The 19,020-nt window shown below is 39.3% G+C and overlaps 2 protein-coding genes across 2 annotated transcripts; both read left to right on the top strand.

The window, feature by feature from the left end:
• Positions 1 to 2,096: 2,096 nt before the first annotated feature.
• Positions 2,097 to 4,861, top strand: LOC104425336. The gene is made up of 2 exons (XM_010038019.3): positions 2,097 to 2,552; positions 3,312 to 4,861. The coding sequence occupies exons 1-2, from the start codon at positions 2,468 to 2,470 to the stop codon at positions 4,481 to 4,483; spliced, it is 1,257 nt and encodes a 418-aa protein (XP_010036321.2). The 5' UTR covers positions 2,097 to 2,467; the 3' UTR covers positions 4,484 to 4,861.
• A 4,880-nt stretch (positions 4,862 to 9,741) lies between these two features.
• On the top strand, positions 9,742 to 14,927 carry LOC120289825. The gene is made up of 2 exons (XM_039305181.1): positions 9,742 to 9,895; positions 14,344 to 14,927. Exons 1-2 carry the CDS (start codon positions 9,742 to 9,744, stop codon positions 14,925 to 14,927), a joined length of 738 nt encoding a protein of 245 aa, XP_039161115.1.
• Positions 14,928 to 19,020: the final 4,093 nt, after the last annotated feature.

The raw sequence follows: 19,020 nt of genomic DNA, 5'->3' as shown, positions 1-19,020 counted from the left end.
AGGGTCTAACATGTTCATGCCAGAATTGTGTTGCAAAAAATTAAGAAAAAACAAATCTAATGCTAGATAATTATAAAATTAAGAACTCAAAGGTTAGTCATATACTATTCATAAATCTCAATAAAGTGACAAAGATAAAATTAACCATCCAACTATAAATTTGACAACAAATATTATTTTTCAAAAAAAAATTTAAAAATTTGGGGCTAAAGCCCAAACAACCTAGATTATACCGGACACATTCGATCCCGACTTTTTTTCCTTTTTAGGTCGGACAAAGAGATCGGGTCAAGAAAAGTGAGGCCGAACACATCCGAGAGGAACCAAAGGTGCCAAAAGCCCTCGTAGGCCCGACTCGCCCAGCTTGGCCTAGTTCCTTCGAAGGTTCACCAGCTTTTATTAAGCAACCAAATAAGGAGCGATTGTATTTTTTTCTTGAATTGATTGTCTATGCAATATGAACAATCAACACTTTCAAAAAATTAAATAATAAAACCAAACATTTTTCGTGAAAAAAGAAAAGAAAAAAAAAAGATTGGTGTTGCGCAGAAATTGTCTAGAAGATCCTGTACGAAAATGGCTAGAAGTTAAGCCCGGATTAGCCACTCCAATTATTAAAAATCATGACTTTTACTAAGGGGACAACCTAGGACCATATTGTACCGCCCTGTCGCTCTAGATCTTTCCCAAGTGCAGCTGCTCACGCGGGTCGCCATCACGCACCCAATTAAAAAAAAAAAAAAAAAGTCAAGATCTCGCACGCGTCTCTGACCGCGTCTAGGAAGTTACTACGAAGAGTATCGACAACACAACAATTATACTCCGAATTTTTCACAATAAAAAAAGGAATTTTTTTTTTTGATATTAGAATTGGTCGAGAAGACTCAGGGACGAGCATAATATAATATACAGTCTTGACCCTGATATTTGGCATAATTCCATAAAAAATGCATTGACTATATATTGGTTCTCAATTCTATTTTGAACTCTCTCTTTTTTATTGAAAAAAATCTCAGACTTTCACTATTACCCAAGTATCCTGACACATATGAAAAATCGCCATTAATTTATTCAAATAATTAACATCAGAATTAGTCAGGGGCGCATTATTTCATCAATGCCATTATCTTTGTATTGAACAATAACAGCCTCCCAATATTGACTTTTTCTTTAGGAAATTAACCCCTTGTTCTCTATAAGGAAAGAAAAAAACGTCTATATTTGAATTTGATATTGAGTGATGATGTTTGTGTACGGATTCTATGTAGCGATTATGAATGAAGATCAATCGCAAGGGAAACTATAATTAGAAGCGAGCGATATTAATCATTCCAAATCAATCCACATTTATGGCAGGATGCTCACGAATCAATTATACCCATGATTTCTTTTTTCTGAGGATGGTGTTATTCGTAGTGCGCTAATCTATATTGACTTGGTAAATTTATAATCTTACTCATGGAGCGCTCTAGCAAGCAATAATATAAAACATGCATATCTTCTATATCCATATATTAACCTAGAAATTCATTTTGTCTCACGTCACTATCTCTCATTTATTCCTTATAAATTTTTTTTTTTACCTTGATTACAAAGCGGGGAGAACAAAATATAAAATTGACCAAAGAAAAGTACAAAAACCAAGAAATTGGCGACCCCACCTACTACTAAAAAGTGCACTCGCTGAATAACTTAATTGTCTTTACTGAATAATCAACTTCACCCTTGCGCGTCTCTCTTATCTTCCTTCAAATCTTTAATATTTTTCTAGCTTAAACATTGAGTTTCCCTTACTCAGAAAAGCAGCAAAATGTTCCTCAATAGTATTTTCTTCCGGAAGAATAACTTGTGCAATGGTAAAACATGAAAATAATTTCTTCTCAATTCTAATGATAATCGTCCAAGGAGTGCAAACTATCCGATCGCACCCCGTAATGCGGGCATGAAAATCAGTACTTTTATGACGGAATCGATTAGAAATTTTTTCATTTCGGAAAAAATAATGTTGTTCTTGTTTTTTCTGAAGAGAGAGAAACGAGAGAGAGAAACCGCCATTAGAGAAGGGGGAGGGGCCTGTATAAATAAAAACGCCAGGTGAAACCCTCCCCCTTATTACTGTGCGTTGCTTTTCTTTAAACTTCACCTCGTGTTTCCATAACTTCCGAAGCATCCCCCCTTTAGACGTTGCTCCCAAAGCCTAAAACCTCTGCGACCCTCTCTCTCTCTCTCTCTCTCTCTCTCTCCTCGTCGTGATCGCAATTCGGCAGCCGATCCCTCCGTTCTTGGACGACCCTCGTTTCCTTTGCCGCCAACGAGGCCGGGGATCGTTGGCTCGAGGAGTTCCCTCTCCGACGGGTGGGTGGCCCTTCTCCTTGTTCTTGCTCTGCTGCAACCTGCAGAGAATTTTTCTGGGGTTTTTGAACGCCCGGTTTTCTTTTTTTCCGGGGGAGTCTTGGTCGGGTCGAGGATGGGCAGTTGGAGGGGACAGAGGGGTTCTTCTCGTCATCAAGGTGGTCAGGGGACCAGATCGCTGGCAAGAAAGCCGCCGCTCGGTAATATTTTATTTCTCTGTTCCTTTTTCTCTTTCCTTTTTTCCTTTCCCTGTGAATCTGTGATTGATTATTTCTGTCTGTCTTCGTGGTTCGTTGGTTTATCTTTTTCTTTTTTCTTTCGATTCTTTGTCTGCAATAATGTTTGCTTGCTTCCCCTGTTAATGTCGGGTTCGTACTTTTAAAGGCTGTTTTCTTTTTCTTTTTTTTTTCTCCCCTGTATTAATCTTGATCGTACTTTAGAGATATACGGTCTGGTGGCAGTTGAATGGCTTCTATTTGCGAAGGGGATCGTGTTTTTACGGTGGTTGGGAGTCTTTCTTTGGTGAACGAGAGTAATTTCAGTGCGTTGGAGTTTGAAGTTGAGAGAGTTGTATGACTGAGCCGATTGCGGACTGGATATCACGAGCGGCTTGAGATTGATTGTTGGTTAGTTTCATTGTGTGGAGTTTGGCATTGGGTGTTGTTTGATTGTTATACTGCCTTGCCGCCGTGTCTCTTACTTGGGATGATTTGGGCTGTTTGTTACGAATTTAGCATTGTCATATAGGGAAAGAGGTGAATTGGCACTGAGTTTTTATCATCTGATGGTGTGGTGGAGTGTGTAACTTTTCCAGTGTGGATGATATTATATCTTGCTAGATTGGGTCATTGTTCGTACTAGATTTGCATAAATCAGTCACCTTTTTTTTCCCCTGGCTTTTGTTTGGAAGTTGTGTCTTGAGTTGATGAACTATAATGACGGTTTTTTTTCATTTACAGGCTGTTGGCAGCCAGCCGTGCCAACATGGGAGAAGGAATTCTGCAAATCGGTTGGCTCAGTTACCTGGCGCAGGCTCTTGGATGCAAAGAAGTACTTGCACATACATGACAAGGTAGTCAAATGGAATGACTCAGCTGTTGAGGAGGCGTTTCACAACGCAAAGGAACGGTATTGGGCAGAGATCAATGGGCTTCCGTGTTGTATCTCTCTGCCTGATCCAGATATCCATATAGACATAGTAGATTGGGAATCCAAAATGGACCCTGAACTGCTTCTGGACTTGGAGCGAGGACCTGAGGCTTTCTATGGCAGTAATAGCGGTCAAACGGTTATCTTTGGCAATGTCTTATCTAATTTATCCTTTGCATGTGATGGATGGGGAGATGTTGAAGAGGAATGGCCAAAGGATCAGACATCTCGGAAGGTCATTGATGATTGTGTGGGTGGCGAAAATGTTTGTGGAGCTGATCCCGCAGAGCAAGTCACAGCTGATGCTGATGCTCTTTGGGGCTCGAAGCAGGGCCATTTTCAGGGCCAGAGCCAGTGGATTGGCAGACAAGAGGATTTAGAGAATGACAAAGTCAAGACTGTCGACAATTGGGACAACTGGGATTGGGATAAGATGAATAGAGAACTTGAACCTACGGGGTGCGAAAATACACATGGAGTTGATTCTGTGGATCGAGATGCAGCTGCTTGTGACCCTTTTTGGGGTTTGAAGCGAGAATGTTCTCAGGGGTGGACTCAGGAGGTCAGTGCTCAACAGGATTCTGATGTAAAGAAGTTGGAGAACGGCCATGATGGAACTGGCAACAACTGGGACACACGGGATTGGAACAACACGAATAGAGAACTCAAACACAAATCGGGCGGAAAAACATATGGATCTAGTCCTGTGGAGCAAATGGCAGCTGATGGTGACCCTATTTTGGCTTCAAAGCAGACCCCATCTCAGCAGTGGAATCAGTGGGTTAGTACTTCAGAGAACAGGCAATATATGGCCAGTGACAATTGGGATACCTGGGATTGGGATAAGATGAATAGAGAACTCCAACCTCATAGACAATTTATCCCAAGACACAAGCGCGCAGGATTTGGCCGGAATGACAAGCAAATAAGGTATGGATGGAACCACGGTAAAGGGATGAAGCAGAATAATTTCGTTTATTGATATTTGTGCTGCAGTCTGCGTCTTATAGCCTTTTATTCTTTGAGATCCCTTACTCCTCTGTATCGTGGATAAACAGGGGTAAGGTGACCGTTTTTTATCTGCGGTAATTAGCATTGTTTTGTTGGGCTGTACATGTCATTCTCTGTGTATTTCGCATATTTTTAGAGCTGAGCGGAGTCTGTTTTGCCGTAGCTTAGTAATTCGTGTTGTGTTCACAATTTTGTCCGACGAGTCTGGAAGATTCGTCAAGTCTAAGCGTTGATTACTTCTGGTTGCCCTACGTAGTTTCTTTGCTGTAATGATCAAGTATGAAGTATAAGCAAGAGCAGTTATTACAGAGTTGTGTCCTGAAAAAGGAATGCCATTCAATTCATTGGATCTCCAGTTCTTTTTTCTCTGGTAATCTTCACTTTCTGCTACTTTTGTAGCCTCTATGCATTGAAGCATAAGGTATAAGCAAGTCGTCAGGCTGCTCGTGTCTTTGCAAAGGCGATCCTTGTCGCTGCTTCGGAACCGGCAAAAACATGTTTCCTCATGGAAATATATATGAAGGACACCACTATGGCATAAACTAAAGGAGCTTCGCATTTATTGGATTCTGAGCAAAACTGAGAGATGATGTCAAATTTGTCAAATGAATTAAGGTTGCTATTTACTCATTTTGAAAGATTTGTATATAATAATGACATACTCTTCCATTTATGTTAATAATCTCTATGTAAAAGCCGGAAATCTGTTTAGACAACTAATTAGGGTATAGAACAAGTTGTTAATTTACAAATAGTTCTATATGACATTAAGACATGGGATTTACAGGCATCAACGTATTTCAGATGATTGTTCCAAAGTTTCCTATACCTTTCATCCATCTATTAATGTATCCAACACTAAATTGAAATTAAAAAGTAATAAAATTATGAAATTGTATAGATTGTTCACTTATTAATTGGAGGAACAAAAATGTCTGTATGTGGGGGGCACCTTCACAATGTGTTTACATGTTCAAAGACATTCATACTCTGTTATTGAAAAAGAATACACATTGACGTACATATATATATGTGTGTGTGTGTGTGTGTGTGAAAATTTGCTACAAATACTAATTTTAATACAAATACATATTATATGAACATAACGAGGGATCAAGTGCGTACCTAGTACGCTTGTACCGCAGACAGCTAAGTGATTCTGTGAGTAATAACTACCTTCATTAAAAAAAATACTGATGATATGAAAAGTGCCAAATTTTAAAATGACACATAAGCTTGTATCCGCTAAGTAAATATTTTCTCACTTATTAAAGGCATAAAAAAAAAAATGATATGCAAGGGTGAGCATTGATTCAGGGTCAACCCTTAATCGACCTTAGACCGGCCGGGTCTGGTCCTAGTTTGATTCCCAAGGGTATTGCGCCGATCCTTTGTCTTGGTATTCCTAAATTGTGCATTGTGCAAGTTGGTTTTTGGTCTTGAGACTTTAGGATTGGTTCAACCCGGATCAATCTTGTATATACGGTACATAATATATATTATGTGTATTATATAATATATTGCATATTTTTGTCTACTCTATATCCTTGTGCCTCCACTTCTATTCTTTCTCATGCGGTTTTGTTTTGTAAATCAGAAAAACCTAGCCTAGATTCGACCCAAAAAAAAATATAGAAACCCTCTTTGCTCACCTCATGAGCATAGCTCAATCAATGAAATCGATTGCCTCTTTTGTCTCGCCTCACGAACGCAGCTTAATAATTCCAAATGGAGATTTTTATTGTTACCTTATTTTAAATTTATGTTTGATGTTCCGGTATTCATAATTTGGCTACTTATTGTCACATTATTGATGGATATATAATTTAAAAGAGTATATTCATTCTTTCAAAGAATATGAAAAAATGAAACAAAAAAAAAAATGTTGGTAGTGGGTTGACTTTGAAATTAGATTGGACCCATAAGTTAGTTCGGATCTAGGTCTCAAGTTCAACAAGGTCGGTCCTCGGTTCCAAAGATTGAAGGCCAACATTGTGCAAGTTGGTTTCTGATTATGTACTAGACCAACCTAACTCAGATCATGCTTACCTCTAACATACATGGAGTTTTACTGGACGGACAAAATACTGAACATCGAGTCATTCGTCTATGCAAATTGACGAGTTCACTCGAGATCGCCGATTTAACTCGTCAATTTGGAAAACCGTTTAATAGTAACATTTATAATTTTCTAGGAGGCACATCCTAGCTGGCAAGTTTAGCGGCAAAACTTGGAGAAATCTGTACAATAACATATGTAGATATTCGGGCCATTATGCTTCCTTTATATATCTTACCGTCTTTACCACCAATTAAGCAGATTTATTTTTCTATTCTTTCTGGTAATAGGAAGAACATTCATTGGTATATTAAGATTGATTTGTAAAGTTAGTATAATGTAGTAAATTTGAGTTGAATTGGCTTGCTTAATTATGGATCTAGTCACAGTTGGTCACGTAACTTAATATATTAATTTAAGGGATATGCACACAGGAAGTCCTCCAACTCGTCACAAAATTGCAATTAAGTTATAAAATTTTCAAAAAATGTAATTAAGTCCTAAAATTTGTTATAAAAGTATAATTGAATCCTAATACTCTCAAAATGTGCAATTAAGTCTTTTCATTAATTTTGTCCAACCTGACAAATGGAAAATGCTAACAAGTTTTAGGATTTGATTACACAAACTTGACAAGTTTTAAGATTTGATTGTACTTTTTGAAAATAGACACAAGGACACTATGAGTGCCAAAACTTGGCACAAAGAGAAACTTAAGTGCCGAAATTTACGAAAGGGACACTTAAGTGCCAAAATTGAAGCAAAATTGATCATTTAAGTGCCAACGGTAAAAAAATCTGGCCAAAACACTAACGTGGCAATTTTCTGGCAAGCTTAGTGAAAAACGACGTCGTTTTTCATGTTGATGTGGCCAAACAGTGCCAAAATGACGTCGTTTTGGTGCTTACATGGTAAATAATTAATATAATAACAATTAAATTCAATTAAATTAAAAACAAATTAATTCATTTAATTAAAAAAAATAGGAGAAGGAGGAGGAAGAGGAGGGAGGTAGTCGGTGGGCGAGGGCTCGGCCCTCGCTACTCCCGCCTCCCCGCCGTGATTCTTTGAAAGGTGGGGGAGGGTTGGTTGGGGCTGCCCAGCCTGGCTAGGGGTCGGCGACCCTAGTCGATTAGCGGTGAGGGCCTGTGTGCCCTCGCCTAGATTTGGGGCGAGGGTTGTTGCCCTCCTGAGCCCTTAGTCGCCATCGCCTCCTCGCCGTCGCTAGAAAGGTGGGGGAGGGTCGGCCGGGGCTGCTGTACCCTGGCCGGGGGCCGGTGACCCTAGCCGATCGACGGCAAGGGCTTGCGTGCCCTCACCCAAATCTGGAGCAAGGGTCATTGCCCTCTTGAGCCCTCAGCCGTCGTCGCCTCCCCGCCGTTGTTGGAAAGGTGGGGGAGGGTCGGCCAGGGGTCGGCGACCCCAGTCGATTGGCAGCGAGGGCCTGTGTGCCCTCGCCCAAATATGGGGCAATGATTGTTGCTATCACGCCTCAAACCCCGGGCATGCACACATCCCTCGATGGTCGACTAGAATTTGCGACGTCCTAGGACGTGTCGTCGACCATTTCATTTTATATACATGCGAAAGTGAACTAATAAACCCCAGACAACAAACAAGCACATGGGATAATGAAAGCAGGACAACCAATCAACACAAACCATACTTTATAAACAAACCAGGATAACTTATAGGTCTATACACACCAGTTTGTCTCCAAAAAGAAACTACTAAGTCACCTACGCTCCTAACCCTCTAGCCTCGAGCTCCGGGTTATTCACAATAGGAACCTGAAAAATATTTAAACCATGACGGGATGAGAACAAATCTCAGCGAGTCAACACCCTAAACCTCGATTAGGACGAGAATTCACTTAGAGGCAGCCTAAACATGCACCATATAAGATTTACCTTGCCTCAGCACATCCTTGCACATTAGCACATCACATATATCATATGCACATAGCAAAAGTATTTAATAACCATGACACTTCATTCTATTCTCAAACAATTACATGGGTCCCGATTATAATGCCAAATCGTTATGATACGTCTCATTCCATGCCACACAATTTTATCTCATAATCAGGCGCTATTATCTCATATCGACGGTTCATTTCACGCTCATTATCTAAACTCAAAGCCCTAGAGGTAGCTCCCATGAAATTACGTTATCGTGTAGCACTTAGCTCTTGATCACATATAACAATAGTATAAGGTCCTAGAGGTGGCTTTCACGAAATTACGTCACATATATAGCAATAGTACAAGGCCTTAAAGGCGACTATCACGAAGTTACGTTATCATGTAACATTTAGCCCTTTACTTCACATGATAGTAGTGCAAGGCTTTAGAAGTGGCTCCCATGTGACTCAAGTCGCCATGTACCACTTAGCCCTTGACTACAAAGCTCTAGAAGTGACTCATACAAAATTTTGTTGTCGTGTAGCACTTAGTCTTTTACTCGTTCACAACACATTTGATTTCCTCAACACAATACATCATCTTTCAATAGTTATCACATAATCACATAAATCAATTGTACTAAAACAGCATACATAACCCTTCAAGAGAGATTTATCGAATCATCCCAATAAAATAGTTGTGCGTGGTCACACATTTAAATTGATCCATAAAACATGATATTCTACCATTTCAAAATTTCACGATATAGTACCTAAAATATTTTTGGTGTCAAAACCTGACACCTGATATTTTTCTAATTAAATACCATAAAATTATATTTTTGCAATAATAATAAAAATCATCACCAAGCATTCAATTGCATAATTTAGCAATCAATTTCACAAATCAACTCATTCACGATGATCAGCGTAAAATTCCAATAACCGACTATCCCGGTACAATTTACGCGAATTATAATTAATTAAATAAATTACAAATTATTTAAACTAATCCACTCAAATAAATCTAATTAATCTAACCAAACTAATCTAATTGAACTAATTAAACTAACCTAGCTAGGCTAATTATCTTAATCTAATTAACCTAACTAACCAGCTAACTAACTAGTTGGCCTAACTAAGGATTAACACTAATCCTTAATTAACACTAATTCACCTAACTAAGTGCAATTAAATTCCTAATCCAAGACTATGGTGTTAACTCATTGGATTAGCGAGAAAATGGATTCATGGCAATAGTGGCACGATGGCGGTGAGATCTCATGTTTATGGCGACTCCAACGGAGGGCCGGAAGAGGCTGAAAACAACCTTGCAAGCTCACTACTTGCTACTGGTTTCGGTTTTGGAGGGGCTACTGGTTGGGCTGAGGAGGGCTGGACACGGCGAGGGGACGGTGAAGGTAGCAATGGTGGAGCTAGGTGGACGAGTGGTTGGCTTGAGCGAGCCGATTGATGGTTAGCTTGGGGGCGGTGGGACGGTGGCTGAGGAGGCGAAGCAAGCAGCCTTGGCGTCGCGGCTGGCAGACGGCGACACCGGTGAGCTGCTAGACTAGCAGACATCTCAACAACTTGCGAGGCTGCTATAGGCGCAAGGGGTGCTAGAATTGTGAGTTGTGGTGGAGCAACAAGGGAGTAAAAATGAATAAAAAGAGCTAAGGAAGAAGAAGAAGAAGCATATTGGTTTTGTTGGGGATAGGGCTGGTCGCACAACAGGAAGGGGGGACAAGGGGGCCAAGAAGTCCACCATGCAGCCAATAGCCTTCCAAGGGGAAATATCTACAACTTGAGTGTTTTCCCCTAAAGTCTTCAACCACAATTTTGTCAAACCAACAACCAATGATCAATTTCTCTTCCAAAACTTCACAAAACAAGCCAAATGGGCAGCTAAAAATGCTCAAGAACTAGCCCATACGAATTTCCATCTATTCTCTTTCAATTCCTTATCAAATTAAGTCATTTTGGTGGTCAATTTATCCCCTTTAAGCTGCCATATGAATTTCCCTTTTATTCTCCACAAAACAAAATAATTGGTAGCCAAAACTACCAATTAAGGTGCCCATCCGAATTTCTTCTATTTAAATTTGCCAAATTTGATTTTTCCACCAAAATTCCGGGCTTGACGGAATTTTCTCAAAAGATGAGACGAGCTCCTAAAAATAAATCATGACATGATTGAACATTTGATTCCCGAAACCGAGTTCAATTTCGTGGTTAAAATCGACCGGACGTGATTTTAGCACGACCTAATCTACCGAGTAGGTTTTAGGGATTTTATCGTGTTTGACTTGTGGTCGATAATTTTTATCCACATTTGTGCTCTTCAACTTGCCGGTGACTCTTGGTTGTCATAAAAGTCTTAAGGTTTCAATTACGTGTACCGAGTTCAGAATCGATAGAAAATCGGGTTAGTGTCGTTCGACGCGAATTTTGTAATCAAGTGGAATCATCCACAACTTAATTACCTATATTCGATTACTAATAGATTATAATGGTGCCGTATTGACCCTTGTCGAGCAATCGATTTTTGATCGAATTCTCAAGTCTGCCGCGTTTATGTCCTTGAACGGCTTCACCTGATAGATTAGTTAACTCGTGAGTAATCAGCTCCAAGAAAAAGGACCATAGGCGCATCGACGAAATACTCATTTCATAAAATTGGGATAGGGTTGAAATTTAGGATGACACAATTGCCTTCCCCCTGGAGGGTTGCGAACCTCACCCTAGATTTGGGCGAGGGCACGTAGGCCCTCGCCGCCGATCGCCGGGGTCGCTAGCCCCCAGCCCGGGCTTAGCCGCCCCGACCGACCCTCCCCCACCTTTTCAGTGACGAGGAGGAGGTGGCGACAGCGAGGGCTGAACCCTTAGCCGTCGGCTGCCTCCCTCCTCCTCCCCCACTCTCGCTCTTTTTTTTTTTATAATTAATTTGTTTTAGATTAAATTTGATTAATTTTTATATTAAAATTCGAATTATACCAAAATAACGTCGTTTTTGTGTGTGTTTTGCTAAGTCAGCCTTCCGGCGAGCCACGTAAATGAGAAAATTAATAAAAAATTACCATGTTGGATTTCCGGTGAGGTTCGCCAGATGTGGCACTCAAGTGTCCCAATTTTCATAAAAAGTGGTACTTAAGTATCCTTTTGTACTAAGTTTTGGCACTTGAGGCGTTCTTTTGCCACAATTATGACTCAATTATACTTTTATGATAAGTTGTAGGACTTAATTGCTATTTTTGAAGGTTTTAAGAACTCAATTGCATTTTCATGACAATTAACACACTTTCATTACACTTATCCCTTAATTTAATAGATCGATTTTAATGTACTCAATTGCGTCTAAAAAAGTAAAGGTAATTTGATACATATAGTGTAGCTAGGGCCAATAGAATATCCTAATTCTTAATTTTGCTAATATCCCTAGGTAATCCCTCTCTAGAATTGGATACTATTTGCATTTTCATTTTCAATTTTCATTTTCAATTTTGAAGGAGATGATATTGCCAAAACTGCTTATTTAACAAAATTTGATAGGCCGAAAAATGGATATAAGCGAGTCATACCATGAGCATCGGCAAACTCTTCCTTTATCTCTGTCAAGTTTCGCCTAAATTTCTATCTGAAACTTTGTCTATTATATTTTCAACCAAGGATACTCTAGGCGACATTTGTTATCTGGAGCTGTTATATCTAGGTTCTGCATCCGCCATTGACCAAGTGTAAAAGTATACGCATTTCACTAGAACATTGTGCATGATTCTTTGTTTAGCTATTAGTAATTTAGTACCTAGAAAAAGCACAAAGACACTGTAATGTAAATGCGGCTAAAATTTTAACCATTACCATAGTCAGCCAGTTATCCTGCGAATTATACCCCAACATATTCCCTGGTCGTGTACATGAATCAGAGAGTCGGCCCAAAAGGTCTCTCTCATCTATTGATTTACTAAAGATTTTGATATTAGACTTAGCTACATATGTGAGCTATGCGTGCGCATGTCTACTTATCCATTGGAAATATGTCATCATCCATGTCCAATATGAAATTTAGATTTTTTTTTTCCATTTTTTTAAAGTTAGAAAGACGACCGAATCCAAAGTTGCAGTTACCGACATGAATTGGATGAAATTGGCTGATTTATGTTGCTTTTTATGTGTGATTCAAATAATGAGCCTTACCCACAAGACTCACTGTGTTGCATGGCTTTCCTATTACGGGGTCGACACTTTTGGAAAACATTCTGCTTTTTCTTTTTTCTTAACCAGCAGACATGAGTGTCGGATTTAAATTCTGAAATTTGTTTAATTTTCTTGGAAACACTCGATAAAGAGTTGCAACTATATGGGAACGACATCTATGGAATTGACTTGAAATTTGAAGGCTCAAATGGAAATAAATATCAATAAATTGAATCACTAAGAAAGTTCGATTTGATTTATTTTTTGGTTGAGTAACTCGATGGTAATTGTCCTTTTCTGCTAGTTGACAAAACAAGTAGATGTTCGGCATGAAAAGAAGGTATAGAATTATGTCGGAAAAACAATAATGCCTATGCATGAATTTGATTCACCGGCCATGGATGAGGACTGACAAAAAAGGAAATTGTAATCCCAATCAGAAGTTGAGGAGCTATATAAAACCGGATCGCCGCCCAGAGTACCGTGTGCTTCTTATGATTTCACCTCGAGTTCAATAATTTCAACTCACCTTCAGACGTTGCCTACAAGCCCAAAACCTCTAAAACTCTATCCCTCTCTTGCGTAGGCATCCCAAAAAGTAACGGAGGCGTGCAGAGGTTTCCTTGAGCCGGATGGAGATTGGCCCTCAAGTGCACAGGAAAAAGGGAGCTTGACTGCAAGATCCACCTATCGTGCAGGACGAAAGTCGGCCTTAGTGATCCGACGGCAGTTCTGCAACTTGCCGGTCACATTTTTGAACCACCTCATTTTTTTCCGGCCAAAACCTCAAATTACCATTCGAAAGTTTCTCTGACAAGTGGCCTCCTGTTCTTGCTCTGCAACCGCAAGATTCTTTTAAAAAATTTTCTATCAGATTTAAGGGGCGTTTTGGAGTTGATTATGGACGGTAGGAGGGGACAAAAAGGTTACAACCGTCATCAAGGCACTCAAGTGAATAGATGGTTTGGAATAAAGCTGCCTATTGGTAATATTTATATGTCTCTGCACTCTTTTTTCTATGATTGACTTTGTTTGATTACCTGAAAGTTGGTTAATTTTTTCTTTTAAAAGTTCTTTTTCTGCAATAATGTTTTCCTTCTGTTTTGTTTTCTTTTTCTTTTCCACGATTGTTATGAGAGCTGCCTATTGGTAATATTTATATGTCTCTGCACTCTTTTTTCTATGATTGACTTTGTCTGATTACCTGAAAGTTGGTTAATTTTTTCTTTTAAAAGTTCTTTTTCTGCAATAATGTTTTCCTTCTGTTTTGTTTTCTTTTTCTTTTCCACGATTGTTATGAGAGCTGCCTATTGGTAATATTTATATGTCTCTGCACTCTTTTTTTCTATGATTGACTTTGTCTGATTACCTGAAAGTTGGTTAATTTTTTTCTTTTAAAAGTTCTTTTTCTGCAATAATGTTTTCCTTCTGTTTTGTTTTCTTTTTCTTTTCCGCGATTGTTATGAGAGGTGTTGTTATTTTTCATGGTAGTAGGCAGTCTTTTTTTTGTTGAATATGGAATAATTTCCTGTGATAGATAAAACAATGTAATGTGATTTTGGAGTTTGAAGTTGAAAGTGGTATGACCTATTTGATCTACTTGTTCGTGGACTGGACATTATTTGAAGTTGTCTTAAGCTGGTGAACTGATGATGGTTTCGTTTGCTTTTAGCAGGCAATTGGCGGCCAGCCGTTCCATCCTGGGAGAAAGAGTTCTGCAGATCTGTAGGGTCAGTTCCCTGGAAAAAGCTTGTGGAAGCAAAGCGGTACATGTGCATATATGATAAAGTGCTTAAGTGGGACGACTCAGCAGTCGAGGAGGCGTTTCGCAACGCAAAGGAACGGTTCTGGGCAGGGATCAACGGAATCCCATGCAGCATCGCTTTGCCCGATCCAAATCTCTTCATCGATGAAGTAGACTGGGCATCCAAAGTAGACCCCGAGCTGCTTTGCGACTTGGAGCGAGGGCCTGAGGCCCTCGATGGCGGCAATAATAATAGCAATAATAGCGGGACCATTATCTTCGGTGATGTCTTAGCAGATCCATGGGCGAGTACTCACGAGGATCCCGATCGAAGAGACGGCCATAAATTCAAGAGCGGCCTAGATATTGTCTACGACAATTGGGATACGTGGGATTGGGGTGACCCAAATGGGGAACTTGAACCTGCTAGGTCCTATGTTAGCAGACACAAGTCCATAAGATTTCGCAGGGATAACAATAGAATGGATTACAGATGGAACTGTGGGAAGGGGTGAAGCAAAATTAAGAATGGTTGTTGCCTTCTTAGTTTCTTTGTTGTAATATATGAACTTGTAAAGGACAAGCGACTGCATTTATATCAAGATGTACCCTGAAAAAGATACGACACTTAAGTCAATGAATATCATATTGTTTACGTGGTATGTTCTTGAAGCAAATATATAGAGCATGATGTTTGGTTGCTAATATTTTGATGACGGCAGCCTTTCTCGCCGATGCTTGTCCGATGAACGGACTAGTCAGGATGCTTCATGTTTTATTGAGATGCAAATGAGAGAAGACCGGAGATAAAACAAAAAGAAAGCTGTAGAATAGTAACAAAAATTAATTAAAGCTCGTAATTAAAAAAAAAAAAAAAACTGTTCCAATGTCAAATTAAGTACACATCATATCCAAGTCGGGCAGTCAAATAAAATTACAACAAAAGGTACTCCGGCTTGTCTGGTCCATCCACAAATCCTCCCGGTTGAAAGATCAACCAACCACCACTCTGAAATTCGTCTAACCTGAAAAATACGACAGGTGAAGAGTGAGCAACTTCAGTCTATGAACTCTCAAGATTTAAAGTGAGTGATCTTGTCCTCAGGTATTTCGATATTGATTGTCTATTTACAAATTCAAGACATGCATTACTTTTCAAAAAAGGAAACCCTTGCATCTAACGAGATTCAAACCATGATCTTCGATACAAAAAACACAACCAAATAACTTCTAGACATAGACATCAAAGAGTTCTTAAATTTAAAGAACAAAATTTACTCTATACAACTACAAAAAAATATTAAGTTATGCAAACAAAAATAACTCAGCTAGTTCTAGGTAGAATTGAGAATTGACCCATTTGATTTTCAGTTCAAATTATATGGATTCAGAGATTATACGTTCGATCTAATCATTTTGGCTATTAGTTTTGATATTTTTAGAATTGGGAACCACTAGTCATTGTCTCAATTCTAGGTGGGGAACCAAGCCAAAGGCAAAATGATCACCCATTTTTAACAATTTTTTAATTACACTTTTGTGATAAGTTTTAGGACATGACTACGCTTTTTGAAAGTTTTTGAACTTAATTTCACTTACACGACAAACATTAGCATTTCCGGTACACTTATCTCTTAATTAATATTTTGGTTTTAACGTACCTACAATTACATTTAAAGAAATAAAGGTAACTCGGTACATATCATGTAGCAGCTTGTCCAATAGAGTATCCTAATTGTTATTTTGCCAATATCCCCAATTAATCCCTCTTTAGAATTGGATACTATCTGCCATTTTCATTTTCAAATTTTGAAAGAGATAACATTGCCAAAACCGCTTATTTATCTAAATTTGATAAGCCGAAAAATTGATTTAAGTGAGTCATACTATTGTATTTTCAACCAAGGCTACTCTAGGCAACATTTGTTATCTTGAGCTGTTATACCTAGATTCTGCCTCCGCGATTGACCAAGAGTAAGGGTGTACACGGTTCACATGAACATTGTGCATGATTCTTTGTTTGTCTATTAGTAATTACCTCCAAAAAGCACAAAGACAATGCAGTGTAAATGAGGCTAATATTTCAACCATTACGATAGTAAGTGAAAGGCCACTTATCCTGCAAATTATACCATCAAGATGTTCCTCATGTTGTGTACATAAATTGGAGGGTCGGTCCAAAAGGTCTCTCTCATCTATCAATTTACTAAAGATTTTAATGTTAGACTTAGTTACATGCGTGAGCTATGCATGCACGCATCTACCCATTGACTAGAAATATGTCTTTCTCTCTTCTTCTTCTTTTTTTTCCAAATTAGAAAGACAATTGAATCCAAAGTTACAGTGAATGACATGAATTACATGAAATTGGCTGATTTACGTTGCTTTTTTATGTCTGATTCAACTAATGAGCATTCTCCACAAGACTCACCGTGTTACATGGCTTTCCTATTACAAGGGTCAACACTTTTGGAAAAAATTTTAATTTTTCTTTTTCTTTACCAGCAGACATGAGCGTTGGATTTGGATTCTGAAATTTGTTTAATTTTCTTGGAAACGACTATATGGGAAGACATCTATGGAATTGACTTGAAATTTGAGGGCTCAAATGGAAAAAAAAAATATCTATAAAATTAAATGGCTACGAAAGTTCATTTTCATTTATATTTTTGGTTGAGTAACTCGATGGTGATTGTCCCTTTTTGCAAGTTGACAAAAAAAGTAAACGTTCAGCCCAGAAAGAAGGTATATAATCATGTTGAAAAAATAATAATGCCTGTGCATGAATTCGATTCACCGGCGGAGGATGAGGACCGACAAAAGGAGCTATATAAACACCAGACCGCCGCTCGGAATATAGTGTGCGTCTTATGATTTCACCTCGAGTTCAATAATTTTCGACCCCCACTTAGAAGTTGCCTACAAGCCCCCCTTTGAAGTTGCCTACAGGCCTAAAACCTCTGCCACTCTCTCCCTCTCTCTTGTCGTTGCCTACAAGCCCCCCTTTAGACGTTGCCTACAGGCCTAAAACCTCTGCGACTCTCTCCCTCTCTCTTGTCGTGTTCGCAATTCTGCAACTTGCTAGTCACATTTTTGAACTACCTCGTTTTCTTTTCCGGCCAAAACCAAAGATTGCCATTTGAAAGTTTCTCTGACAAGTGCCCTGTTGTTCTTGCTCTGCAACTGCAAGATTCTTTTGAAAATTTTTCCATCAGTTTTGAGGAGTGTTGTCGAGTTGATTATGGACAGTAGGAGGGGACAAAAAGGTTACAACCGTCGTCAAGGCACTCGAGGGAATAGATCGTTCGGAAGAAAGCTGCCTATTGGTACGTCTCTCCACTCTTTTTTATATGACTGTCTGTCTGATTACCTGACGGTTTATCTTTTCTTATTGACGTTCTTTGTCTGCAATGATGTTTTCTTTCCGTTAATGTCAAGTTCCTTCTTGTTAAGTTGTTTTCTTATGAGCGGGGTTGTTGTTTTTTGTGGTAGTGGCCAGTCTCTTTTTGTCGAAATATGGAATAATGTCCTGTAATCGATGATCAATGTCACGTGACATGGGAGTTTAAAGTTGACAGCAGCACGACCTCCTTGTTCGTGAACAGGACATTATTTGAAGTTGTCTTGAGTTGGTGAATTAATGACGGTTTCGTTTACTTTAGCAGGCGAATGGCGGCCAGCCATTCCATTCTGGGAGAAGGAGTTTTGTAGATCTGTGGGGTTAGTTCCCTGGAAAAAGCTTGTGGAAACAAAACGGTACATGCACATATATGATAGAGTGCTCAAGTGGGACGACTCAGCAGTCGAGGAGGCATTTCACAGCGCAAAGAAACGGTTTTGGGCAGGGATCAACGGAATCCCATGCGGCATCGCTTTGCCTAATCCAAATCTCTACATCGATGAAGTAGATTGGGCATCCAAAGTAGACCCTGAACTGCTCTGCGATTTGGAGAGAGGGCCTGAGGCCCTGGATGGCGGCAATAATACTGGAAATTATAGTGGGATGATTATCTTCGGTGAAGTCCTAGTAGATCAGTGGGCGAGTGCTTATGGGGATCTCATTCGAAAAGATGGCCATAAATTCAAGAGCGGCCCAGAAATAGTTTGTGACAATTGGGATACTTGGGATTGGGGAGAATCTAGGGAACTCGAACCCACTAGGCCCTATGTCAGCAGACATGAGTCCTCAAAATTCCGCGGGATGACAATGGAATGGGTTACAAATGGAACTGCAGGAAGGGGTTGAAGCAAAACTAAGAATGGCTATTGCCTTCCTAGTTTCTTTGTTGTAATTCATGAACTTGTAAAGGATAAGCGACTGCATTTTACCAAAATGTACCCTGAAAAAGAAATTGGCACTTAATGAATATCATATTATTTACGTGGTATGCTTTTGAAGCATAGATACTATCTTCAATTTCTAATATCTATGTAATAGAGCACGATGTTTGGTTGTTTCTATTTTGATGACGGGTGTCTTTCCCGCCAATGCTTGTGTCACGGGCTGAGAGTTTCCTTGACCTCGAAACGACCTGCAGGCGCCTGGCGAGTGGAATTCGCAAATCCAGCCATTTCTTTAGCTGTCCCACAAACAATACAGTGAATGAT

Source organism: Eucalyptus grandis, chromosome 11 (genome assembly GCF_016545825.1).
Source record: "Eucalyptus grandis isolate ANBG69807.140 chromosome 11, ASM1654582v1, whole genome shotgun sequence".
NCBI lineage: Eukaryota > Viridiplantae > Streptophyta > Magnoliopsida > Myrtales > Myrtaceae > Eucalyptus > Eucalyptus grandis.
Note: the sequence above shows the minus strand (reverse complement) of the source record. Positions and strands in the feature narration are given on the sequence as shown.

Excerpts from the sequence above, each read along its gene's own strand:
- LOC104425336 (XM_010038019.3), top strand. The coding sequence starts at position 2,468 with ATGGGCAGTTGGAGGGGACAGAGGGGTTCTTCTCGTCATCAAGGTGGT. Across the intron at positions 2,553-3,311 it reads GGCAAGAAAGCCGCCGCTCG|GCTGTTGGCAGCCAGCCGTG; the intron begins GTAATATTTTAT and ends TTTCATTTACAG.
- LOC120289825 (XM_039305181.1), top strand. The coding sequence starts at position 9,742 with ATGGCGGTGAGATCTCATGTTTATGGCGACTCCAACGGAGGGCCGGAA. Across the intron at positions 9,896-14,343 it reads ACGGCGAGGGGACGGTGAAG|GCAATTGGCGGCCAGCCGTT; the intron begins GTAGCAATGGTG and ends TGCTTTTAGCAG.